Source organism: Lynx canadensis, chromosome D3, assembly GCF_007474595.2.
Source record: "Lynx canadensis isolate LIC74 chromosome D3, mLynCan4.pri.v2, whole genome shotgun sequence".
In the NCBI taxonomy this organism is placed as follows: domain Eukaryota; kingdom Metazoa; phylum Chordata; class Mammalia; order Carnivora; family Felidae; genus Lynx; species Lynx canadensis.
In genome coordinates this window covers 61,819,111-61,846,060 of record NC_044314.2, presented here as the reverse complement: position 1 = coordinate 61,846,060, position 26,950 = coordinate 61,819,111, and the positions used below count along the sequence as shown (strand labels likewise).

The 26,950-nt window shown below is 50.9% G+C and overlaps 1 protein-coding gene across 5 annotated transcripts in view; it reads right to left on the bottom strand.

The window, feature by feature from the left end:
• IMPA2 (inositol monophosphatase 2) overlaps positions 1 to 25,732 on the bottom strand; it is a 61,061-nt gene extending 35,329 nt beyond the window's left edge. For 2 of the 5 annotated variants that reach the window (XM_030292540.1, XM_030292541.1), the window contains exons 1-5: positions 25,433 to 25,725; positions 13,353 to 13,418; positions 9,772 to 9,905; positions 2,820 to 2,924; positions 202 to 247 (exon numbers count right to left, since the gene is read on the bottom strand). In XM_030292540.1, the coding sequence (XP_030148400.1) occupies positions 202 to 247; positions 2,820 to 2,924; positions 9,772 to 9,905; positions 13,353 to 13,418; positions 25,433 to 25,528 (447 nt within the window). In that variant the 5' untranslated portion in view covers positions 25,529 to 25,725. Of the gene's footprint in view, positions 1 to 201; positions 248 to 2,819; positions 2,925 to 9,771; positions 9,906 to 13,352; positions 13,419 to 25,432 lie in introns of all 5 variants that reach the window. The other 3 variants (XM_030292542.1, XM_030292538.1, XM_030292539.1) reach the window with 3 other exon arrangements.
• Positions 25,733 to 26,950: the final 1,218 nt, after the last annotated feature.

Genomic DNA, 26,950 nt, shown 5'->3' with positions numbered 1-26,950 from the left:
AACCTGCACACCCCAAAACCAGTTTTCATTTGTTTACTTTCTTGGATTTGAAAAACACATGCTTGAATTTACTAGTCATGATTAAGGCACATGACAAAGACGGGAAAACAGGAGTACTGGGATGGAACCCAAAAAGGAAGGTGCTAAACCAGGCCCCAGGGGCTCAGGACCACTGGCCGGGGGGACCCACCCACCATGTACCTCTTGGTTTACAGCGAATCCAATGCTTACTGCCACGGTGGGAAATCTGCAAAGAAAAACAGAATGGTTTACACTCTAAAATATAAATGGTCTCATGCAAACTCTTAGGAACCTCTGTGTGGCTACGTAGCATCGTCACTGGAGGCACAGAAAGAACTTTATACAGTGTGGGTGGGTTTGTTTTTTTTAAAAATTACTTCCCACAACTTCACTAACTGCTTCCAAGACAAATAGGCTTAACTGACCATGTTGTAAGATAGCTGACCTTGAAAGAAAGCAGTATTCTGAAAGTCATGTAAGATTGATGTAATTCAACAATGACCATCGAGTACCCAATTGAGAGGGATTTTAATAATCAGCTTGCTGGTTCTCAGAGACATAAGAGACAGTAGGGACCTCCCAAAAGGCCAGACCCATGTCCCAGTTGAGGTGAGGAGGGGCCCCCAGGAGGGGGCATCACAGCCTCCACCCAGAGGCCAGGTCTGGGTGACAACAGTGCCCCTCCTCACCCTGGGTCCTATGCAGGCATGGGCCATAGCCGTCAGAGGCGGGCTGTGACATCGCAGATTGCCTGCACTTTTATGATTTTGTTGTTGCTGCTGTACCTCTTGGAAATAATCTCTCTTTTATGTGAAGATCAGCAGAGCTTACCAGCAAGTAGGAAGAAGCTGGGCACTACTAACCTCCAGGAAAACTATGAAACCAGTCCCACACAGACGTGAGCCCTGACTGAGGCTGCAGCAGTCGGCGTGGCCATCTGGCGGGTGGCTCGCTGAGCAAGTACACGGCACGCCAGGCTCCACTTTAGGTATCTCAGAAAGCTCTCTCTCACATGCTTCAGCCCTGACACTGTTGGACAAGAGAATGAACAGATCCTATCTGAGCTGCAGTGGCCAAAGGCGTCCGATGTCTTTAGGCCACAAGAATCACTACGCTGTGGCCCCTGAAGGTGTCCTGGAACCTGACGACCAGCACCACAGCTGGTTTTCCAAATGATGCTCTCCTCCAAGCTGTCTATCTGGTTCCATGTTCTGCGTGGCCCAGGGACCACTGGGACCCAGGAGAGGCCCACTGGTGGATGTGTGGCCTTCACCACACGATGGGGCTCAGCCCGTCCTGTCCCCACTACCAGCACACTTCAATGACAAGTGAGACAGAAGAACAGGAGCTCCACTCAGTGAAACACACCTACAAGGGGAGACCCGAGGCTCCACGCGAATTCCTGCCCAGGGTGGGGCGGTTGTTGTGCTTCAAATTAGGCTGGTGACACTGCTGCTGTCACCAGATGGCACTATTCCATTGCCTCAAAAGGCAATGTGTGGGTATGACAGACTAAATTCTCAAGATAACCCACAGTGAGGGGTTAAGAAAAGGATGATGATTAACATGATGGATCAGGATTACTTTACGTACTTACACATAAACACACTATCTGAGGCAAAACACAGAGGAAAGCCCCTCCCACCCCACCAGTCTGGATGTGCTCATGCTTTTTCACTTTACGTAAGGAAACAGAGTATTTCCTAGTCATCTGTGGAAGGGGCTCTCAAAGTGTGGTCCCGCACTGCTGGCGTTGCCTGTATGCCTGTGAGGAATGCACATCCATGGGCTGCCCAACCTGGACGGGGACCCAGGCAGGGCCCTGAACCTGTGCCAGCCAGCTCTCCGGGGGCCCTATGCATGTTCACGTCAGAGAACCAACCGTCTGTGGAAACCGTGTCACATTCGGTGCCCTTGTGTCCTTGGACAGCTCTGATGCCCATCCCATCGGTCAGAGCTTCTGGAGCAGAAGCCACATCCCTATCCCCTCCCCGAGCTCTGCAGCTCATTCCCCCTCTCCCCAAGGGCCTCTCTGACCTCCCTGAAACGGAGTGCTCTTTGGCTGTTATTTACTCAGTCAGATTAGGCCCGGCCCGCTGCCAGTGGGTTCCTCAGCCACCTCACGGTAGCATGAGGTCTGCTCCCACCTCTGAAGACAGCTCTGGAAGGCCACCCCTCAGGGGCTGCTGTCCAGACCCGTGCTCCTGCAGCTGCTGGACTGCACACACTTGTCTTATAACCCTGCTTGTTTCTCCAGGGGTTCCTTAAGGGGTTCTTAATTTAAACCAACATTTTAAAGATGGCAGACACAACATTTTTAAACAAATGAAGATTTCCTACATGCTGAGAGTATTTCACAATAAGGAAAAGAAGGAAATACGGAAAACCTTATTGTAAAAAATATCAACACATGATAGGGGCGCCTGAGTGGCTCAATCGATTGGGAGTCCGACTTCGGCTCAGGTCGTGATCTCACAGTCCGTGAGTTCGAGCCCCGCGTCGGGCTCTGTGCTGACAGCTCAGAGCCTGGAGCCTGCTTCGGATTCTGTGTCTCCCTCTCTCTCTACTCCTCCCCTGCTCATGCTCTGTCTCTCTCTGTCTCAAAAATAAATAAAAAACATTTTTAAAACAGTTAAAAAAAAAATCAATACATGATCACCTTTTTAATGAGACTATCAACCTACTAGAAGTTTATATACTCCTGCCTCAAAAAATGCTGTTTTGGAAAAGACAAAGTCTTGGAGGGCTCTGAGGACAGTTTAGGCACCGGAATGGGGGTCATCCGTGCTTATGCTCACCTGTGCACAAAGTTGCAGGTGCCATCAATGGGGTCGACGATCCAGGTGGGGCTGGGGGTGAGCACACACTTGGCCCCGGCGGCTGCAGCCTCTTCAGCAATGAACCTGTGGCGGACAGGAGCTCAGCCTGAGAAAACTCACCAAGAACTCAAGACAAAGCGCTTCAAACTGCTTCCGGTCCCATTAAAGACAAAGCAGACACAGCAAAGAGATTTCATTATGGTTTCTCTGGGTCAATCAGAAGCAGAGTCTACAAGAGACCATCTGCTTTTCTGTCTGCTAGCCTACTTAGCAGGACTTAGAAAACACGAAGTGACACCTCAACATAGGAGTTTTGGGAAAGCATCAAGGAGCGTGAGTGGGTCAGGTGGAGAAATATGAGAGAAGAACACCGGGGAACAGATTTTATAACACAAAGCTAAACTCTGCTCTAACTTTAGTCTGGAGGAGAAAAGGCTGAAGACAAAGGATAGAGAAGAGAAGGTGGAATCCTGGCCAGGGAGCAGGACCCAGGACTCAGGCTTTAGCTCTCCCACCAGTAATGCTGTGGCTGGCGTGGACTGCTTCACTGGACCCAAGACACTGAATGTCACCCACAGCTGACACCTCCCAGGTCTGTACCCAGCCTGGCCTCCTCTGAGCTGCAGAGAAGGTGACAACTGTGTCCACCCACCATTCGGGCTCCACAGGAGCTGCCATTTCTCCTCAGAGGCCCTTTCCATCCTGGTCTCTGGCCCAGGAGCCATGGGTGGGCCACACCTTCTCCTTCATGCTCTGCGACCCACGCACCCTGTAAGAACACGGGCAGCCCAGGACTGAGGCTGTGTACCCCCTGCGCTGGCTAGAGTGGGCCCCTATCCCCAGCTCCCTCCTCTATAATTAGTCCTCGGTAGACAGGCCCTCCTGAGCCATCCTCACTTGAGCAAGCCACCTATTTCCTGTTAGGAACCTGCACAAGAGAAACACATCTCAACATTTAGCCTGGTTGTCCCTCCTCACATCCAGCTCAACAAAAGGCACCGTCAGTACCCAGCTGCTCAGGCCAAGAACCAGGGAAGGCACCCTTACTTCTTCCCTTTGTCCTCCTTGCCCTCCATCCATCCACACAGGCTCGGCACAGCATGTGGGGGCATTTGGGCACTGGTTTATGCACCACAGACGCCACCTCTGAGCCGGTGTCCCTGCAGGGCCAGCCTCTGCTTATGCCTCCTGGAGCCGCTCTCAAGAGTAAAGAACATACCCTCTCTAAAGCTTACACACCAGGGCTTGGTGCACAGAGTACTTGGTATGTGTCTCCAACTGTCATGTAACAAGCCCAGGTTCACCAGGAGTGGGGCCTTTGCCCTGTGTTCGGCCTTGTCACCAGGGCCTGGTCCGCAGCAGGCGCTGAGCAAACACCTGTTCTGTGTGGGAACGCAAGGCCTTGTGGAGGGTTTTTCTATCGGGTTCTCATGCTATGCACATGTCCGTACTAGAGAAAAAGGGGGCCTGAAGACAGTATGTTTTTATCAAGAAGGATAAATGAAGGGAAAACAAGAAACGTTTCATGTCCTCCTGCGGCATCTGGTATGTTGTCAGTCGTGGTCTTCAGGCAGCAGAGCAGGAGAGCAGCTTGGCCTCTAAGTGCTCCCGGAAACCACTTGCTCAGAGGAGCTGTGCGTCCGCCCTAATATGTGGCAATGAACTTGCGGCTGAGATGGACATCATACTGTAAATAAAAAGGCGGAGCTGGAAAGCTCTGTAACTGCTCTGCCCAACACGGTACGAACTGGCTACATGTAACTGTTTAAATTTAAATAATTTCAATTAAATGCTAGTTCACAAAACTAAAAAGTCAGTTCTTTACTCTCACTAGCCACGTTTCAAGTGTTGTCCTCATCCGTAACACTCAAGGAAGAACAAGTGCTGTGCATTCTGAAGTCACGGTTCCGTCAGAACAGCAGTGACACACGCCTTGTAACTCGTACGGTCCCCTGACAACTCTGGGAGCATCATTTTCCATTTTACAGATTATGAAACTCATGCTCTACATGCACGCACAGAGTCATCTACCTCCTCTATTGGATAAAGCATCTGAAACCTGTCAGTGTGTATGACGAATGACTGTGTGTCATTTTTAAGTTAGTGTTTCCCTCCCCCCAGCTGTTGTCCCCTGGAGAAACCCACGTGGGAGAGGCAGGGCGCTGGGGTGGGGAAGCACTGAGTGAGACACCTGAGGAACCCATAACCCACACCCTGAAAAATGGTCACAGTGCAGAGAAAATTTGAGTGAGCACAGTCTGAGCCCAGAGGCTTACAATCTAGAGAGGCAGGGGATGCAAGTTCCTTGCTTTTGTTTGCTCCTGGTCCCCTCCTCCTGCTGGGAGCTGCCCTCCCTACCATCACCCCCCTCCACAGGATTTTTGGGTCACTGGATCATGTGATCCAGGCAGGCAGGTCTAGATGGTAGACAAGGCATGGTGAAAGTCAACGCTGGAGGAGCCAAGCCGGGCAGAGTGGGGCCGGGCAGTGAAGACTGCGTCCTGACCACAGCAGGAAGGCAGGTGATGTGCAAACAGAGTCACGATCAGGCATAGCATTAGCTCTGCCAGTTTTCTTAGCCAAAGAGTTAAGGAATTAAATCCCTTTTCAATGCCTTTTTTCTACAGCTACATGATTTTCCTCCCATGTAATGGCTTGTGATTATGGTCTTGAGGAAAAAGGTCTACACCCCAAAAACACACATATAGGGACCAACTGCCAAATCTTCAATTGGGCACAAGGATCATAAAGCAGTGAGAAGGTATTACTAAGGTCAAGATAGAAATGGCAATGACTCACATCCAAACATAAATTCCCAGAAACTGAGGAGAAATGTGGAATTTTCTTCCTTTTTAAACTTAATTTAAGCAGGAAGTGGGTACCTTCTAGAGTTGGAGGGGCAATTGCCGGGGTCTCCCAGGAAGGAAGAGGAGAGAGCATCTCTGCAGGACTGGCAGCTAACACATGAGTCAGGGAGCACAACCTGCAGTGCACCAATGGGGCTTCTTAGGACAGGCAGGGACAGGAGGTGGGATGGACATGGTCTGGGGGGGGGGTCACCAAGCAGCCTGTTGAAAGAAGCACCCACAATGCTTCTGTTGACACAGCTTTTGTTCTGCACAGCAGTTCTGGTAGGAATCGCTCAAAGTAATCATTCTGAGCCCTAGACTTTTGCAGTTGATTATTCATGCCTGAGAGTTCTCTTCTTCTCTACTCAGCTGCCTGAGTGACAGAGGTGCAAGGAGTGTCTGTCACCTCCCTACTTGCTTTGTGCCTGCAGGTGGCACTTTGGGGCAGGGCCTTTGATGATGTCCACTCTTCTGAGGCATCCAAAATACCTCCCTGGTATGTAAGGAGAGCTGTAGTTTATTCACTGAAACCTGATTTTCCTCATTTGGGAAGCTAGTACCTACAGAATGGGAGAGAACATTCTTCAGCTCTCCACAGGGACATCAAGCTGGACACATGGAGGTGTGAAATTATGGAGATCTTAGTAAAAGCACTGGGACAGCTACATAAAATCCATAACATAAGTAGGAAAAAAACAATCTACCTAAAATTTAGGGAGCTCCTGGGCCTTTTCATAAGCCAGCTAATGTACAAGACGAAAACAGCACCTGGGGTAAGCTTCAAAGCTTTGTAACAGATTAGAATGACACATTCTGCTGCATAATTCAACTACCGTTTTTTTCTTATAGTCCTAACAAACCCTTCTTATAATTTTGATGGCCAAGGGCATCTAGGCCCTTTTCCCCTGGCTAGTTTGTCTACTCTGTGACAAGATCAGGGTCATCCTTTGGTCGAATAGGGAGCCAATTAATGCTCCCAGGCCTCGCCAGCATCGCAGCAGGCTCTGCTGCCCGAGGACAATGGGCACCCAGGGCAAAACACGGTGGGAAAGCGGTGGGGAGCGAGTGTCTAGCCAGTGGTGGCCAGGAATTTACATTTTCCAAGTCTAGAGAATACTGGGCATGCTGCAGGGCACAGGAGTCACCACGATGGATGAGGCCGTGTCCCGCCAAGGGGAGCCCATTCTGGGACAGAGGAGGCAGCTGGGTGCACTGAGCAGCTCAAGCTGCTCTCCTCCCTTCGCCTGTGCCAACCCAGACACAAGGGATAAGAACGAGGTGTATATAAATATGGTTCAGTGATGCTACTAAAGATTTCCAAAGTTGTGGAGCTTGGATCTGACTCAAAAATTATTCACTAAAAACAGGTTTAGGCACCCAACAAAGGCAGGCCTGGATGGGGACTGGGCTAATGTGGTCAATGCCAAAACTGTGCTTTCTCTGTCAACCTTAACCTGCTGGTTTGCTTTCTGTCACTACCACCATATGATGACCTTGGCTGGGTGCCCCATCCTAGATGAGAAGGCTGGGACCCTGAGAACTGGCTGGGGTGATTTGCCAAAGCCGCGGGCAGTAGCAAATTTCAATCTTACAGTTTTTTGGCTCAGCATACTCCTGTCTTCCAGATAAGGGACCAGACTCTGGATTTCACAAATGAGTACAATAAAATAATAAAACCACCGAGTCTACACCAGGTAGACTTATTTTATTAAAAACAAAACAGGTGCAATATATCTTTAATATTGTTTCACAAAAGACATAAAATGGGGATGAGCATAAGCTCAGAATAACAGGGAGTCCTTCCTAAATAAGAATCATAGGCAACTTTATGCTAATTGATTTAAGGGATATATTTAAATGCTCTGAATGCAGAAAAATTACAATATGCTTTTTTATAATGTGTATGCCATTTTTTCTCATTGCAAATTTATCTGTGATCTAAAATATAACTAAGTGTTCCCAAATTATTTTAAATCCTAGTCACTGGCAAAAAAGCAAAAAAAAAAAAAAAAAAACAACCCACACCTAACTTGGCATAGATATGTTGAGAAATGATTTCATCTATTTGAGTTCTCTAGGCAAACTGAGCAGAGTAGAAGCAGGACATCCAGGCTTCCCCCAGTCCTGGTGGTGCCCTCAGAGCTGAGAAGGAAGTGGCAAAATGCCGGGGCTTACCACTGGGCAGTCACATCTCTTCCCTCACAGGCTGGCTGGCACCAGCTCGGGGCAGTTTGGGAACCATCGCTATAAATCACGGATTCCTGGGCAGATGTGTGCATCTGCATCTCCCAGGGCTTTTTAGAGATGGAGGCCGGGCATTAGCAGGTTGGAGAAGCTCCCAGGTGGGCCTGGAGTACACCCTAGGTAGGGTCCACTGCCCTGGTCAATGCTTTTCCAAAGGGGCTTCAGAGTCTGGTGATCTCCAGGCAACCCCAGGCTGCAGGGTCAAGTGGGGCGGGGGAGGGTGGTGGGGGCGGAAGGAGGTACAATCACTCATATAACACACTGACTTTTCTCCTGGGATATGCAGCAATGAAGATTTAAATATACCTTGTACAAATGGAATCCATGCCCCATATTGACATGAATCCACAAGAGTGGACCCAAACCACTCAGCAATTGCTGCCAACACATACAATAGGTATGTGATTTCAGAATTCAGTTTGGCAAGAGTATTCTAACTGAAATACGCCAGAAGCCAAGCCCTGATAACGTCAATATGTCTGGTCTTGCAGTGACCTCCAGGCCTTTACCACATAACCAAGCCAGCCCTCACTTCTGCCACGGCCACCTGGACCAATACCACAGAAACTTCAAGCACCAAAACAGTTCCTCAACCACAAACAGCTTGTTGGTTACTGCAGCCTTTTTCCTCTCAAAGAATAAAAGCAACCTATAGAATTCTTTTGGCATTGTCATTTACCTTATATTTCAAAATGTTAAAAGAAAATCATAAACATTTTAGAGCTTAAAAATATTATAACAGATGTTAGGAATCCTGACTTCACACTGAATAAGGAAATAGGAAATAACAGACGGTCACACATAAAGGGTGTCAACAAAACAAACGTGACCCACTGGCAGAGAGAATTTCGAAAGGAGAGTTGGTGACCCTGAGATGACCTAACCAGCTAGGAGGAAACAACAGGGAAAAAAGGAGGTATGTTTGAAGGCTGGCTTGTCCCTTCTTTCATTTAATCACTCACAGGGGAAAAACTCTGTTGCACCCACCCTGTGCCAGATGGATGCTCAGGGAGGTCACCTTCCAGGTCTCTGCTGTGTAAGCCCATCAAACATGGAACCTTACCACAATCACAGTTATCCACAACCAGAAATCCAAGAGCTCCTATTCTAGTCTCCTCTGTGAGGAGAAAGACCCCTCTCATCTAAGGCAGTGGTTTTCCAACTCTCTTCTGCAGAACTCCAGAGGTGAAGGAGGGCCTGAGAAGCCCCACTCAGAGTTCAAGGGGAGTCTTCCTCTGAGGTCTAGGGTTCCCCTGGAGCTAGATGCGAAATGCCGCATACATATTTGAATTTTTCTGAGGAAAAAATTAGTGGTTTGCATTGGATTCTCCACATGGTGATGCCAGAAAGGTTAAGAACTTCTGCTCTAGAGAAGAGGGCAGAGTCCTCATAAGGGCCTTCTCGGGTGGAGAGCAGCCTTCCAGGTCTGCTGGTCTGGGTTGGCACAGGAGGGTGCATCACTGAGGACCGGCAGGAGCGCACCATCAGCCAGTGGACCTGGGGCCGCGTCCGTCTCGGAAAGTCTGCATGGGGTCACCAAGCAGACACAAGTCCCTCCAGAAATATGCCAAGTGACTTAGCCGAGGACAGCAGAGACTTCCCCTGGGCGCGTTATAGGAAGTGGACCTTTCTCGGTATTTGTAAGGTAACATATTGACATGAGGGTCGTCAAGACGACAGTAAGATGAATGAAAACAACTGTGTGTTTACCACGCTGTCTTAGAGGCAGACTGTAAGGCTCCCTGCTTCACATCTGCTCCCAGCAACCAGCGGCCTGGCACCCCGAGTCAGATGCTGGCAGCATGTTACTAGGGTGTCTTCCCAATGAACACACCTACCTGTGCGAAGGAAACCTCTTTTGCAGCTCGGAAATAATTAAACCTTCCACAAGGTGATCCGTTTCTGTCACGAGGTCTGCAGCTGATGTTTTTGTTGAGACGCGTTTTTCCTCAGAAAGGGCTTTCCTGATGATCTGAAATGAAAGTACGTAAAAGTACAGGAGGTGGTTAAACCGACGAGCTCCCTCGTCTCTCAGAGACACTCACGCCTCCTGTGGGCAACTCTGAACAAAAGAGGTGGCGGGTGTGGGTCTGAGGGCCACCGGCTGCTTCTAACATGGGCAGGCCGCTGGGGTTCAACATCACACACAAGGTCTTCTGCTGGGCGTTCAGTGAACCTAACTACCTGCTATTCCTGCACCAGAAGGTGGGCTCACTGGTTGAAGCTATCCTGCCCAGCCTGTGAGCAATTCTTTGAAGGAAAAGACACAGTGGCTCTGAAGAGCGTGAAGTTTCAACCCGTGGAAGATTATGTAACTAACACCTCTGCCCCAGAGAGTCCCGGGAATTTGATTTCAGTGTAAAAATGTATTTTCCCTAATTCACTTTACACATCACATGGAATGGACTATGCTCTTGAATCCAGATTACAAACGTTCCAACAAGGAGACCCGGGAGAGGTTAAGAGGCACTTCACCAACAGGAAGTCCCGCTCTCCCTGCTGCTCTGGTCAGGGCGCTACTGACCGTCCAAGGGGGACGTGCACATGGGCTGGCTTAGGTGCCAGGACCTCACTGATCCCCAGTTCTGGGCTCACAGGCAGGCTCTGTGGATGTGCAAGCCCCAGCACATCCGGTCCAAACCCGCTGCGCTAAATGCAGAGGCGAGGTGCAGAGGGAGCCTCCCGGCACCGCCTCGTGCCTGGCCCAATCTGGCTCTAGAAACCCCTGGAGGGCCCAAACAGGAAGGTGTGCGGAGTGGTTAATCCGTCACAGGACACTTGGGAAGGATCAGGTCTACTCTGTGAAATAAATAAAAAGCACTCCTTCTCCAGCCCAGGGCTTTCTTTTCATTTTTGTCTGTTGTAACAGCTCAGTGTCTCCTTCCGCACAATGACAAAGTCAGGACACCTAAAAATGACTTCAGACCTTTCCTCCCAAACTGGCTACCATCCCAGGATCCTGCATTTCTTTCCAAAGCACCACCAATCACACAGCTACCCAGACTCGACATCCTTTGACTTATCCTTCTACCTTTATGTTTCCTGAGTGCCTCTTTCATGGCCAGCCTGTGCTATGTATGTACTAACGGTGCTGAAAGGCAGGAGGGCAGGAAAAGATGACCCCCAAGTCTGCAGAGAGGAAGAGGACCTCAGATGGGATTTTAAAGAATAAGCAGGAGACCCTGAGACATTGAGCAATCCTCAAATTACTGCCCTCATCCTAGAGCCGGACAAAACAGTGCGGAGCCTAGACAGGTTTTGTTCAGTTTTTCATCTTGGTTGCAAACGGATACATATTACAGAAAATGTGGAGTGTAATTTTGTAAATAATGTGAACGACAAAGCATATAGCACTCACGTATAATCCATTAACATTTCTATGCCAGTCCCCAGACTGTCTGCCACTTGGGGCCTTCTATTTGCAATATTCTGCTTAGCACTGTCAGGCTGATCTCCTTAAAACATCAATGTGCACACAGCAAGTTCCTACCAGACAAATCTCCACAGGTTCCTTGTTTTTAAATTTGAAACTTCTCAATCTAGCTCATGTAGCATCTGCCCTTGTCCTCCAGGGATCCCTAAATTTTGGGCTAGTCTAGACCTCCTATTTGTAGGTCATTTGGCAGTGAGCTTGCATCTTGTATGGAAAGTCAGTGTGGAGCATGTATGGGGGGGGGGGTATGGTGTGTGTTTATATGTGCATGTGTGTGATTTGGTTTATATGTGCACGTAGGCAACGTCTGTGTGGTTTATGTATTTGTGTATGTGATACGTGTGTGCTTTATGTGTGCATGTGATGTGTGTGTGGTTCACGTGTATATGATGTATGTGGTATGTGTGGGGAGGTGTGAAGGGAGTGTGTGTGGTTACATGTGGGGTATGCATGCATGCAGAGGGAAGGGGAGAGGTGTGGGGAGGTGAGGGGTTATGTATGCATGCAGAGGGAAGGGGAGAGGTGTGGGGAGGTGTGGGGAATGTATGCAAGCAGAGGGAAGGGGAGAGGTGTGGGGAGGTGTGGGGAATGTATGCAAGCAGAGGGAAGGGGAGAGGTGTGAGGAGGTGTGGGGAATGTATGCAAGCAGAGGGAAGGGGAGAGGTGTGGGGAGGTGTGGGGTTATGTATGCAAGCAGAGGGAAGGGGAGAGGTGTGGGGAGGTGTGGGGAATGTATGCAAGCAGAGGGAAGGGGAGAGGTGTGGGGAGGTGTGGGGTATGTATGCAAGCAGAGGGAAGGGGAGAGGTGTGGGAAGGTGTGAAGGGAGTGCATGTGGTTATGTGTGGGGTATGTATGCAAGCAGAGGAAAGGGGAGAGGAAGACTAGAGGACACACCACCAAAGCCTCTCAAACTTCACTGTGCATGAGTCAGTCACCTGGGGTCTTGCTGAAGTGAAAACTTTGGTGGTTAAGTAGGTGTGGGGTTTGAGGTCTGATGTTCACATTTCTGACAAGTTCCATGGTGACACCGATGCTGGGGGCCACACTGGAGTAGTTGGGCTGAGAGCAGGTTCTCAAACCCCTGGGGGAGGAAGAGTCCCCTGGGGGTTGGATGTTCTGACCCAGCACCACACAGAAGTCCTGGGACCTCCACCCTGAGAGGACACAGGCTTCCGGCTTCATGTTACACTTGCCCCTACCCGCACATGTAGTAAGCATTTGTACAGTTCAAGATTATGATTCCAACCATGCACCCTGCAGCCTCTGTGCTGAAGCCAGAGCGGTTTTTAAACATATGTCAGCTCCAATCACTTTAATGCTTAGAACTACGCAAAGACTGCCATGGCTTTCAGGAAAAACCTAGACCTACAGATGTCACCTCCCATAGGCCACTCCCAGTCTCGCCATTCTTCTGCCACTCTGGTTTTCTGGCTGGTCCTAACCAAATCTCTTTCTATTCCAGGGACTTTATATCTTCTAACCTATCCAGAACTTCTTGCCATCTGAAATCATCTCACTTTTCCCTTTGTTGATGGTATGTCTCCCCCAGGAGAGCAGAGGCACTTTGGTTCCCTGCCACACCCCTAGCCTCTAGAACCATACCTGGCATAGAGTAGGTGCACAGAAGTCTTTGAATCATGAAGAAAATACACAACAAACTGCTTGGATAGACTCTGCACATTTTTTCCAACTGGACCATTAGCGCTTATATGAACACTGACCACCTTGGTCTCTTCGTTTTGTTTCACTGTGGGTTTTTGGTTATCCTGTGAGAAAGTTAAGATGGACTTGGAGTCTCCTCCTCCAGCCTCCATCCACTGGCCACCCCCCCCTCCTGGAGCCAGCCCAAATCTGCTTTATGGCCCCCGTGTCCACTCACCAAACCACAACCAGAAGGGCTTGCTAACCCCCTGACCTTAATCCCAGCATAAAGCACTTAGGGGCTCCCTAGACTCTGAGGATACAAAACCCCCCAGGTGGCATACCATAGCTCTTGAGAGGTGGTCTCCTGGCAGAGACTTTAATCCCAAGTAGCCAGTATCCTCTTCTTCCTTTCAGGGAGAGAAGGCCCAAGTTTAGCAAGACTCAACAGTCCACACCTCTCTGCCTCTCAGGCAGGTAGGCGTGGCCCTGCTTTCTGCCCAGGAGGATGTGAACGTGCAACTTGAGTCACACCATAAAAGGCCACTGTTTGCGCACTACTCCCTCCTGTCCTTTCCCCCTTTGCCACCAGCTGGTGATGTAGCTGTGGGGGTGAGAGGTCAGCTTTGGTCATGTGGGAAGAGAACACCTCCTTAAAGCAATAAGCGCCAAGGAACCTGGGTCCCTGGGTGACTTGGAGAAGCACAGCCCCCGTTTCCCCAGACCCCTAACTGGGCTGTTGTGGGAAAGAAAGAAACCTGCCTTGCTTCTGTCACTGGTCTGTGAACAAAGCCAAGCCACCAACCTAACAAATGGGCCTCACCTAAACTCTGCATTCTCTCTCCCTCCCCTCCCCGCTCCGTGACTGTTGGGCTCCAGCCTAAGTGAATCATTCACTCTCAAGTCTCCCCTCCGACAGAACCGCCAGCCTTCTTCTGGCCCATGTGGTGACTCAGCTCAGATGTCACCTCCTGTATGATGGGTCTCCAACATCTGCAGGCACAGCAGGGAGGGCACTCACCCTCTCAGCGTGCTGCTAGGGCACTTACACAAACCACACAGCTGGCCTCTTGGGATTCCACGTCAGTGCATGCCAGCAAAGGAGCACCATCGGTCCTGTCTAGGTATCCACCTTCCATAGGTGGATTTTGTGGCCTACATGGGGGCTGCTACACAGTCAGGTGTTGGTGGACATCGGAATGAAGATTTCTTGTTTGCTACACACTGAGCTCATAGGTGACTAAAGTCTGGAAGACTTTTTTAGCAAGTGCTCTTGTGAAGCCATATCTAACCGCCCTGGTATTTATGCATTTGGTCTTTAAGATCCAAAATATACACAACCCTCGTATGTTGAGGAGATGCATGCTCAGGGACCTGTGTGGGCAGTTTGGGCAATGTCTGATGTCATCTGGGCACACTTTCCAGAGGACCCAGGCCCTAGCTACAAATCACACAAAGGAGGGGAGATTTATGGATTCAGGAGGAAGGTGTCGAATCATGCTCTTTTTCAAAATATTTCTGGTCTGTGTCTATTAATATTTATGACTGTTCTGCCATGACTGTTTCGATGTGGGCATGTGTCACAAGGAAAGCCATGGGACTTGAATGTACCCGTGTCCTTTAACGGTGGGGCAGGCCACACCACCCTCCGTGTTCACTGGCAACTTGAAGCGGTGCTGGGGCCAGCCCTCTCTCCTCTGCCGCAGCTCCTCCAGGCCCTGGATCCCATCCGCTGGGACACCTGAACTCCTCCCTCTCATCGGGTTACACACCCAGATATGTGGACCCTACTTCTGAATGACTTCCCAGAACTACGCTAACCTCACGCTGCCTGCCTTCACTTGCCCGTGTTGCTCAACCTCCAAACCTCCTGTCTTGCCCCTTTGCAGCGTCGTCCACCCAGAGCCCAGCGGCCTCTCCAGAAAGCAGATCTGTCTCCTGGCACACCCTGTGACTTGTCCTCTCCCTGCCCCACCCCACGCCGCCTTGGAAAGGATGGCAGGCCCCATGTCCTGTGTGTGAGGACGTCTGTGGCCAGCCTGGGTGGCACCTGTCCCCCTTGCCATGCCCAGTCACTCTCTGCTGTTCGCTCTCCAGCAACTTCGTCTTTGGACGGATGTTCTTTCTCCTGCAAGGGCCAAACCTATTTGTCCTTGAGGACCCTGCTCACACCCGTCTCCTCCGGGAAACTGCCTGTGTAGCCCTCCGCCCACTCACCCTGGGTGAGGCCCTTCCCCTTGGCTCAGCAGTTCCCACAGCACCGAAGGCACATCTCAGTCGCTGCACGCGCTGCACTGCTTTATCAGTATAAGGCACTGTCCAGCCTCTTCCACTAGATGGGAAGTGGCTGCAGGGCAGGAGCCCTGCCTTTCATCTTGGCAGGTCCAGGACCCAGCCTTCTCCACAACACTGCCCCTCAGGCTCTAGACCCGGCAAGGTGACATGCATTGAAGTGGGACAGCACAGACTTATCAGGCGGGCTCCCACACCTGGGAAAGCTAGACGAACCAGCAGCCTCCTTTCAGTCCCCAGTGACTTGAAAACGCTAGTTCTTTGGGGAGGAAATGCATATGAAAAATCCCCTGGTCTAGAATGCAGTTCCTGCTTGCACCCATTTCATAATATCAGTAGGGAGCACAGATGATAAACCTACAGTTTAGAATCACACAGATCTGAGTTCCAACTCCACTTGGGAGACTGTGGGGGGCATCACCGAGCTTCTCGGAGCCTTAGTTTCCTCATCTGTAATAACAGTGGCACCTCAGACACAGTTGTTGGAAGAACTAAATGAGGAATCCTATGTCATGGTCTTGGGACGCAAAATGATTTCTATGTACACAAGGACGTGCACCACTGTTATTTTTGAGAGCAAATGCCTGACGGAACTTAATGACTTACAGCAAAAATCAAAAACCTATACACAAGGTACAGATCTCAAATGGGATCCTAAAATACCGGGTTAAGAAAAGATTTATTCTTAAATGTTCCTACACTGCAAGGAAGGGCGACGAGAGAGTGCTGTATTTTTTTCAATCAATCAGCAGTAGACTCACACAGCCCCTGCCTTCCACCACAGTCCCATTCACAGGGGGGTGGCCGTGAGGCTGTCAGGGCACTTCCCTGCTAAGCCCTTTACCACAGCTATCTTTGCTCTTAACACTGTAAACATGCTCCTTCTGCCAGCAGTCAGTTAGTGTATGCTGTTTTTTAATTAATGTTTTTCAGCTACTCACTAACTAAGCATGCACTTCACAGACCTCCTGGGCTTTCCCTCCAGATAACATTCTGTTAATGTTTAATATATAAAATATGAGCCTTTAGTCACTGACTCCTGAATTTCAAACCTAAAAGAAGGGAAACCATCGGGTTCCGTGTCAGAAGCATCATTCGGGGATGTGTCCCAAAGCCTCCTTCTGGTCTCTACACCATCTTGGTTCTACGTTACTGTCCCCAAGTCTGCTATACAATTAATACCCATAACTACGAGCAACTTGTGTGTGTTCCAGAACGCATGGACCAGCACACCCCCCCAAAAAAAACTCTGCCAGAAGCGGGTTTCTAATAGGCAACAGGACTTTCCTCTGTTGGACTGGGAAAAATGTGGCGATTGGAGGTACAGTCCTGACGATACTGACTATACATTTCAGGTTCTAGACATATCTGAACACAAGTGAGTGTGATGTGATGGTTAATTTTATGAGTCAACTTGACTGGGCCATGGGGTACCTTAAATGTTTTGTCAAATGGTAGTCTGGGCTTTTCTGCAAGGGTGTTTTCGGATGAGATTAACATCTTAACTAGCAAAGCGGATTGCTCTTTGTAATGCGGGTGGGCTTCATCCAATCAGTTGAAGGCCTGAATAGAAGGAAAGATCGATCCTTCTCTGAGTGAGAGAGAACTCCAGCAGACTACCTTTGGTCTTATTCTGCAACATTGGCTCTTCTTGCCTATGGCTTTTGGGCTGGCTCACTGGCTCTCCCTGGGTCTTCAGCCTGCCAGCCCACCCTGCAAACTGGACTTGCTGGCCTCCAGTTGGTTGTTTCTCTGGAGAATCCTAATACACAGGACAATCAATAAAGCCCACAAAGTGAATTCCATGTGGCTCTCCTGTGGCATGCGGGTCAGCAGTTAACATCTGCTAATAACTCACAAATGAACCTAATCACGGGAACGAGGAGGAGCTGGTGAAAGCAGAGGTGGGCCATGGATGCCGGGCTCTCAGGCATCACAAGCCAGCGAGTCTTAAAGCTCTCCAGCGTCACTGCCTCCCTCTTCAGCTTCATGGGCGTTTCCTCCAACTTGCTATCTCTACTTTTTAAAGTCCGGTCACCCCCCGCCCACTGTCCTCCTGATGCCCCGGCACTCCTCTGAACCAGCCCCACTGGGCGCCTGGCCACCTCGTGTGACACATCCTGAGGATAACCTTCCCCCACACCTCAACTGCCTTTTGTGTCACCTGACCCTCTCCACCTCAGACCATTCCTTACAAGAGGCACATCCCAGATCGCAGGCTGGGCCCCACCAGCAGGGGCCGCTCCCTGGATCCCACCTCCTATGGCTTGGTGGCCGCGCCATCACCCTGTTGAGGGCTCACCCTGCCCTGGCACCACTCCAAGCAGTTCACGCGTACCAACTAGCGAACCCTCAAAAGAACTCTGACATAGTGATAATTAAGTTGAAGATGAGGAAACCAAGGCACAAAGAAATGAGGAAAGTTGCCATGGTCACAGCTGTAAGTGCAGGAAAAGGGATTGCGCGGCAGGTGCTCCAAATCTTCCGTCGCTGACCAGAGCCAACCCCCCCCCCCCCCAGGGACTCCTGAATCCCTATCAGGTGTGGGGTTCCCAAGCAGTGGAACGCACCCAGCTGCCTGCGCCAGAAACCCCTAGGCTCTTCACAACTAGGTCTCCTTCACCTCACAATTCACGGCCAAGACCGCCCACAACACCGTCACTGAGACTCACGTTGGTCAGTTTGAGCACAATAATCCCTGCAACCCCACCGTCCACTGAGGGTCTCCTCAAGCCCCCCAAACTTTGCCCACCCACTGGCCTGACCCTCCTCTTCCAACTTCAGCTTCAGCCAACGTGCTACGTGCTTGCCGTTCCTGCGTGCCGCCTTGGCTTTCTCCCCTCAGGGAGTCCATCTTCTCTCTCTGCCCTGACACCCTCACCTTTCCCGAGCCTGTCACCCAACTTCTCTAGGGAATCCCGCTTTTCCTTTTAAAATCACAAGTGCAGGTATGACTTCTTCCAGGGAATTGTCCCCCATCTTCCAGGGCCTGGGAAGATGGCCACCACAGCCATCCCGCATGCTATTGTGATCATTGGCTAAGCTACTCGTTGTCCCAGGAGGCCTGGGGCGGGGGGCTCCAATGCCCACTGCATGCTGAGTGCACCACCCAGGTAGTCCAGGCACTGCCGGGACAGTGGACGCAGAGATCCTGAAACTGGCTTAGCTACAAGGACATGGCACCACCACTCAACTGAATTCTTCCCTCATCTCCCGTGGGAGAAAGATGTGAGCCCACCAGCCTTCGGTTCCAGCCTGATGAGGCCGAGAGACAGGGAGGAGCCTGGATACAAAAGTCCCCTTCTCCTCTCTAAACCTCAGGCTAGCTGGAAGAGCTCAGCATCCCCCCCCCCAACTCCTAGGGCTGGGGAGTGGAGTGGGGGGCTCTGGAACTCACTAGCATCATTTCCATTCTCTGGCTAAGTGGTAAGATTTCAGCCTACTCTCCCCGCCAGCCTCAAAGACTGTAAACTCCACTAACGAGGGCTCCATTAGGTTAGCAAGTAAATATCTCAGGGCCACAGAGGCTGATTCACCTTCACGTGGGAGTGACACCAGCCTTTGCTTCCATCCCTTTAGTAAGATGTGGGATTTCAGGGACTCCTCCTGCCAGGACAGATGCAAATGCCTCTGAAACAATGCGCGTGCTCTCATCCCCCACCCCAGCTTGTTAGCAAAATGGGCATAAGAAACATGCCTCTTTCTTACAACAACACACAAGGAAACTGGCAGTTGGCCTCACACACAGGGTCAGGGAGAGGTGGGCCCAGGACACTTGGACCACATGTGCCCCACAGAGGGCAGCTGCTACTCTACGTTCGCCAGTTGTCTCTCGGGAGTTCCGTCTTGGCGGAGGTTTCAAATGTTGGCAAAAGTTTTACAATTGTAAGTGCAGGCTGACTCCCCACCCTGCGGAGCTAATCAGGAACAGGAGGCCTGGACCCGGGGCACAAAATGCAGCACGGGGCCGAGGGGAGGTGGGGGACAGAAGGCGGGAAGTGGGGAAACTGCCACCCGCCACCTCCCTTCCTCCAGCGCCCAGTGGGAGAGGGGCAGGGAGTCTCTTCTGAAAGAAATAAGTGACCTGAGACCTCCACACACTGACATCTGGGAATCTCCCACAGAAAATCCAGGAGGTTAACTTGGGAGCACCCTAAGGCGGAGTCCACGGGTGGACAAACCGGCTCTCTCTTGGTCCCGGAACCTGGCCTTAAACCCCAGCCCGGGCCATGGGCTCCCAGATTGGGGTCTCCACCCTCACCCTGTGCCCTGAACTCCAGATACAAACTCAACACCTCCACTTAGAAATCCACCGGCAATTCAAGCTTGACGTGCTCGAAACACACTTGACTTCCACCTCCAAACCTGTTCCTCCTGCCCTTTCCCCATCTTGGAAGATGGCAAATCCATTCAACCAGTTTTGCAGGCCCAAACCCTGGAAGGCATCCCTGCCTTTTCTCTGGGTCTCACACTCTGCCTCCATCCAACAGCAAGCCTGGCAGTTCAGCCTTTGAAACGCATCTGTTTTACCATCTTCTTCACTTTTGCCCAATCAATCCACCCTCATTTCTCACTTGGACTACGTGAACAGCTTCCTATCAGATAGCCAATTCTGGTCCCCGGGGGCACTGTAGGGTCCCACACAGCAGCTAGGGTGAGCTCCCTGTCACCCTGTAAGGGCCCCACACAGGACTGCCCAGAACCTCATTATCATACTCAGAGTAAAGGTACAGTCCTTGTCAGAATCACTCAATAAATATTTGTTCGGTGCCGGAACACATGTGTAATCAGCATTTTAGTGCCACCATTGTAAAAACGAGATGACCAAGAAGCACATGACAAGACACTTAGGTTGATTAGTCGTATGGGACATGCAAATTAAAGCAATGAAATACCACCTGAAACCCATCAGACCGGCTACCGTGGAAAAGACAGACAATACCAAGTGTCGTCCAAGACGTGGAGCAGCAGGAACCCTCACCCATGCTGGTAGGAGTGTAAATTGGTACATCCACTGTAGAAAACTACCTGGCAGAACTTCACACCTGATGACGCAGCAATTATTTCACTCCGATCATTAAAATATCCCCAGTAGAAACACACACATACGAAACCAAAAGACACAGGCAAGAATGTTCAGAGCAACATTATCCATAACTCCAAACTGGACATCATCCAAAGTTTCCTCAAGAGTTGAATAAACAGTCATTTATTCACATAACAAAATGCAGCAGCGGTTCTCAAAGTGCTGTCTCCCGCCCAGAAGCATCAGGATCAGCTGGGAACTTGGTGGAAATGCTAATTCTCGGCCCTGCTCCTCACCTAGTGGGTCAGACACTCTGGGGAGGGGACTGAGTCTGCCTTTACAAGCTTTCCGGGTGCTTCTGATGCATAAGACAGTGAAGACCATTTCTCTACAGCCATGAATCTGATGAGTTTAACAGCCCTGAGTAGATCATCAAACATTCTGCTGGGAAGTTCAAAGATGACTATTAGCAGATACATAGAAAGCTAAGCAAATGAAAAAACACACTTTTTTTTTTTTAAAGGAAAATACATGTTGCATGAGAAAGAAAATATGTAATACAACTATAATATCCAACTCAACCATGCATTACAATTGTATAGTCAACAGAACATGAGCTTATGACGATGGAACTGATCGGGAAATGCAGCTCACAACATAAATGCAGTGTCTACAACAGACAACTCCAGAGCGAGCAGTGGAAGCCTGTGATTCAGAAGACAAGTGTAACTATCAGAAAATTGAAAACAGTGACCTCTGGGGAAAAGGATGAGCATGATAGAGGACAGGGCACTGCTGTTTTTCATAATAGTCCTTTCAGGGGTATTTCACTTACTAAATTCCCCGTGTGATATACCGGATAAAAATTAAAACCACAAATCAAAAACGACACTGCGTGGGCAAAGCCAGCCAGACAAGGGGGTTACACTGGGCCAGAGCCCACCGATGTGTGTTCTCCACTCTGGGAGCCAGAGGTGGACACAAGAGCATCCACGTTCAGAGCACACTGTAGGGAAGACACAGCAACCAGACCAGAGATGAACAAAGCCGGGAAGCACCACAGGAATGATGAGAGTCACATGGGAAGGTCCATGAAGGAAAGGGTTGAGGAGCTGAACCCTGGAGGGAGCGTATGGTCGTCAGGAAGCATAAGAAAGGCAGGAAAGCGCAATGTGTTTTGAAAATGCCAACTAGTTCAATCTGGCTAGCCAGAGGGTTGGTCCACGCAGGGGCTTTAGGGACGACAGCCTCACTTCTCAAGACTGGGCTTTGGGTAGGTAAGGCCAACTAGAGAGGATGGACGTCTGGAGTACTGAGGGTGGATCCTGGGCTTTTGGTGTCCTGCCTTGTCCTGAGATTTTGTCACCAGTGAGCAGAGGTGAATTTACTGTGAAGCTAATGAAGCCGAGGCTTCAAGGCTCCCAGGGACCTTAGCAAGGTGTTCACACGATCACACATGAACACCTTTTTTAAGTCTGCAAAAATCAGCTATTCTGACTGCAGATATAACCACTGTCTCTTTCCACTGTGACCTCCATTATATTTTGTGTCAGGTGGCACTGGCATTTCTGGCTGAAGGCAAGTTGAGTGGAGATGAAATTGCCTCTGGGTTTGATGGAATATATCTGTGGGGTTTGCCGTCACATCTGTCTGTAAGTTATTATTAGCCATCCTGTGTAGGAATGGCTTCCAGAAATGCTTCCACTGTCCACCATGCCGAATGGCTTGGCATGGTGACATGAAGGGCAGGGCCAGAGGAGCGTGTGAGCATGCGTAGCGGCAACCGGCACACAGGACCGTGGAAAGAAAGAAGCGACCATATGGAACTAGAAGCTAGTCTGTAAAAAACTCTTCCCTATCTTCTCACAACTAGCATATAAGAAAACTGACAGGATTCTCAAATTTGATGGCGATCCTAAAAATGTATATAGTCCTACCCATAATAAGTTTGAAGACTAAATAAACTTTTCCAAACTATCAGTAATCGATTTCAATCAGTCGTGCTACTGGAGAGCCTGAACTTATCCTCCTCCTGGCTCCATAGAAAACACTACAAAATCACAGTCATTTGAAGGCACAAAGAGCATGAAGCCAAAAATGTGAGAAAAGTATTACAGAAGGTTGAGAAGCAGCTACAGAATTATTTTTATGTATTTTGTCATATTTGTTAGCATCTTAGAATTTATACTGTTGTGATTTTTCTTATTCTAAGCGATGTTTATACCTCATTTTGAATTTGTAATTTTGTATTTTTTTCTTAAAGAGGGCTCCTAAGTTGTCTGAGTTTCAGGCCTAAACAAAACCTAGATCTACCCCTACAGGAGCAGTTTTCTGAGATACTTTTGCTCACACGTCAAAGATGACAAACACCCATTCCAACGAAGATTACTATTTGTATTTGCGGTGGCGACAGCAGTGGGGCTCAAGTCACTCCCCTCCCCAAAGCCCAGCAGCCAGGTGGCTGGGCACTAGGGCTGCAGTGGCACCAGCATGGGTGGTTGGGCACCGCAGGAATGGGCGGTGCAGAACACTGGGAGGCCGTGGTGGAGAGGGCAGCCAGCACTTCGGGGCAGGTTACTTTTGCGGAGACCTCTTAGGGTGGGGCAAAGGGAGGTGGCGGCAAAGTGTGTAGGGCTGCCCTGACCCAAACCAGCATCTGAAAGATGAAGGGTGGCAATATTTATCTCTTGGGAGGCCCTCGCCCCACCCCCGAGCACATATAGAACTATATAGCATATATGAACATATATAGCATATATTTCAGCATATAGAGCCCAGACTTGGGAATTCAGCACACAGAACTGTCTCAGGAGAAGCTGAGAGGAGCAAACTTAAAATAGCGGAACATCGGGTACGCGTGAGGGGGTGGGCATGTTGGGCCACAAGGCCACTGTAACTGTGCCAAATACTCCTTTAGCTAAGGAGGACTCAGAAAAGGATCACCATTAACTACCTTTTCAGCCCTCTTTGGGCTATCTGGCCAAAGGCCAGATTTTCTCCAACCAGCACCCCATTCCTGTGAGAACGTTAATAAGACAATCTGTCCCACTTTACATAGGTTGCAATGACCTTGTGTGGCTTCTGTTTGTTCCAGCCATAGACCATTCCGGCCACTCTCCCCTCCACTGCCCGGCAGGCAGGAAGCATCACATAATGCCCAAGAGGGAGCCCAGAATCCTGGGCTCCCTGACCAGACTCCTAATGGCAGAATCTTTATTTTACCCCTCCCCCACTCTCAAAAAAAGTTTTTTTGTTATTGGCAAGTTATTAAAACTTAAGATATCTCTTAATAAGACCCTTAGAATTGTGCCTACCATACTGCAAGTTCTATATAAGCATCTCTTCAAATAAAATAAAAGTTTTAAAAACCCTTCCGTTTCTTCACGGATCTACATTTGAAAAACCATAAAAACCCATAACAACTCACCAGGGTTTACACAGTGGTGTCCAAATCCCAAACTGGCTTCTCCTTAAAGCTTCAAGGGAGAAGAGTTTTACGGTGGAATCTAAAAGTTATTAAATATCCTGATGATGCTCATTCTGGAAAGGAAGTGAGGGGTCTGGGGGGGTGGGGGGAAGCAAGTGCTCCCTGTACACAGTGGATGCGCTTTCCAGGAAGAATGTTTGTCCTGCAGCTACAAACTTCAGCCTTGTAGCACTCAAGGTTTGGGGTCCTCTTTTCCCACTAGGAAGGAGACAGAGCCAAAGGGTGAAGTCCCACAACCCACCTTTTAAGTCATGCCTTCCCTACAGGCTGAATCTTGCATCCTTAAAACCACAGAGGGAGGGCCCTCCAACACAAAATGTGTCTACTCGGTGTTGAAATGAACTTTTAAAGAGGATTAGAGGATTCACATCAAGGTGAAGCACTATCCACTATGCAGGTGACAACTCAGCTCAAACTCAAGATTGGTAACAGCCTGACTTTAACACCCAGGGAAAACCAGCAGGGCATTTTCATACTGCTAGACCTGAAAAAGAAAGTGCTGTTTGGATATAAAAAGTCAATCTGCTCACACTGCTACTTCTGTCCACCTTGACCCTCCAATCACCAAAACACAGTCATGTACCTTAACAAGCCTGGCAGGAGTAAGCCACCTTCCCACTCAGTCTACCCGGACCCTGGCCGTCCTGGGAGAACCAACAGCGCTCATTCACTGCGCAAGGACTTCGAATCTACAATGTGTCAGACACCGCTTCGGGTACAGAGGAAAACGTGGGGAATGAAACGCAAAAATGAAAGTGAGAAAAGAGTAGCTGCACTCTCTTTTCAAATTCAAGTAGCAGGTTCTTTTCAGCTCTGGTGCTTGATTTACGTCCTTTTTCTCGTCAGCGTTACCAAGTTCCTCCTAACACTGAATGGAACCACTTTTCCGCTGTTGGGTCGGAGTAGGTATGGATTTAGGTTGCTTGAGGAAAGACAATCAAACAGCAAGACAGCCAGATCTCCCGAGGCAGGGGTTTAAACCTGGAGGCAACCACACCCACGTCCTGGCCACAGGATCTATTCAAGGTCCGTAAAAACAAACAGCTGCGGCATTCAAGCCTGGGAGGGCTTTTTAAAATCCTAGGGCTAATTTGCATAGCTAGTATATTCTAACCTACTCTCTCCAACGCAAAGGTCAAGTCACCTACAGTTAGACACTCAACACGGCCAAAGGAGAGGGGCCATGTCAGGAATGCTTCATAGGTGGCCGCCCCCTCCACGGGAGAAAGGTGCTCACCTCCCCCGGGTCCTGGAATGGAGAAGGGAAAGGGACGGTCTGTGCAGTAAACCAACACAAAGGCTTCTTTCACCAAAACGCGCCCTAGCACCCTCGGTCCGCGGATACCAGACGCCCACCGCTCGCGGTCCGGCCGCGCCGGACCCACTCCGCACGCGCGGGCCACTGCCCCCAGCCCCGCGGCCGCACGCCGTGCGGGCCCGGCTCTCCCGAGCCCCGAGGGAAGGTCTCCTTCCGTCCGACAGGAGTTCTGCTCGGACTTTGCGAAGTTCCAAGTGGGCGTCCTACAGCCAGCACGCCGCCCGGCCCGGCCCGACCTTGCCCGCTGGGGCTGTGCTCGTCCGGACCCCGCCGGGCAGGGGAGGAGGGCCGCGGCGCTCACCTGTCCCGCCCGCAGCGCCAGCTGCACGGCCGCCTCGAAGCACTCCTCCCAGGGGCCCCCGGCGGGCGCCTCCTCGTCCTCGCCGTTCGGCTTCATCGTGGCCTCGCCGGGCCCCGCCACCTCCAGCCCTCCTCGCCGGGCCCCCACCGGCTCCCGCCGCCCCGAAACTAGGCTCCGCACTGCTTCCTCCTCGTCCCGCCACTCCGCGCCTCGGCCGCCGCCGGCCCCACAGCTGTGCCCGCGGGAAGGGCAGGGAGCGGGCCGCGGCCGGGGGAGCCGCGCGGCGCGTCCCGCGTCCCGCCCCGGCCCTGCCCCGAGCCCCGCCCCTCTCCGCCGCGCATCCCGCTCCCCGCCCCACCCAGCGCCGAGCCCCGCCCCTCTCGGCGCCGAGCCCCGCCCCCTCCACCGCCCATTCTGTTCTCAGCCACTGCCGGTGCCCAGCCCAACCCCTCCAGCACCGAGCCCCACCCCCCCGGCAAGGATTCGGGCCCCACGCGGAGCCCTGCTCCTCTACGCCTCGTGCCCTCCTACCCCCCCGGCCCCACCCCCAACCCCGCCCCCGGCCCCGAGCCGCACCCCTCTCGATTTACGTCTAGCTTCTTGCTCCGCCAGGCCCCGCCCTGAGGCCGGCCTCTCCCCGTCAAACCCCGCCCCGCCAGCTCTCGGTCCCGCCCCGAGACCAGCCCCGCCAGCTCCACGCTGAACCCCGCCCCGCGCTCCTACCGCGAGAAGGGTGGGTGCTGGGGACTGTGGGCCAGGAACAGAAGCCCCGGAACCTGACCGGAGCAAGGTCCCGGGGCGGGGTTCGTGCGCGGCCAAGGCCATGACTGCAGCCGGGCACCCGATATGCAGTGGGCGCCGACGCGTCTGAGCCAGTTGGGGGCGCCTCCGACCCTCTCGCCCCCGCCGGGCGGCCCGTGCGCACGTGGCTCGAGAGGCGGCCAGGCCGAAGGCTCTTAGTTCAGCTGCTAACGGGTTGCTCTTCCCTCAGCGGAAAGCCACAGGACGCCGGGGTTGTCGGCCGGCTCGGTCACCCGCGGACGCCCGCCCTCACAAAGCGCCTGTGTTCCTGAATGTTTCGTTGCAAACGAGAAGCCTTCACCCCAACTAAAAACCACACACAACGATGACAGTGAATTTTACAAACTGTCTGAACTCAGAATTCCCATGTGGAGCCCAAACCGAGCAGCCTTTCTCTGTAATGAGGAATGACCTTTTCGACCTTGGATTATTTAACGCTGTTGAACACTGGCACCACCTAAACATAAATACAAGGCATTTCCTGAGAGTGTGTCTGTGATTTCCAGGAGTTTAATTTCATAAGCTGCTCTGCCTATCCCTTTATAAAATATGCTGACCCATATAAAATTATTCTGGAGTGCCACTTCTCAGAGTCTGGGAGAACAATGGGAGTTTGTACAAGAACCTCGATGGGACATTTTTTACACAAATAACCTAATGATGGAATTAAATGCTTTTAGATTTTGTCTGTGAGCACTTTATGTTGAAACATCTTGC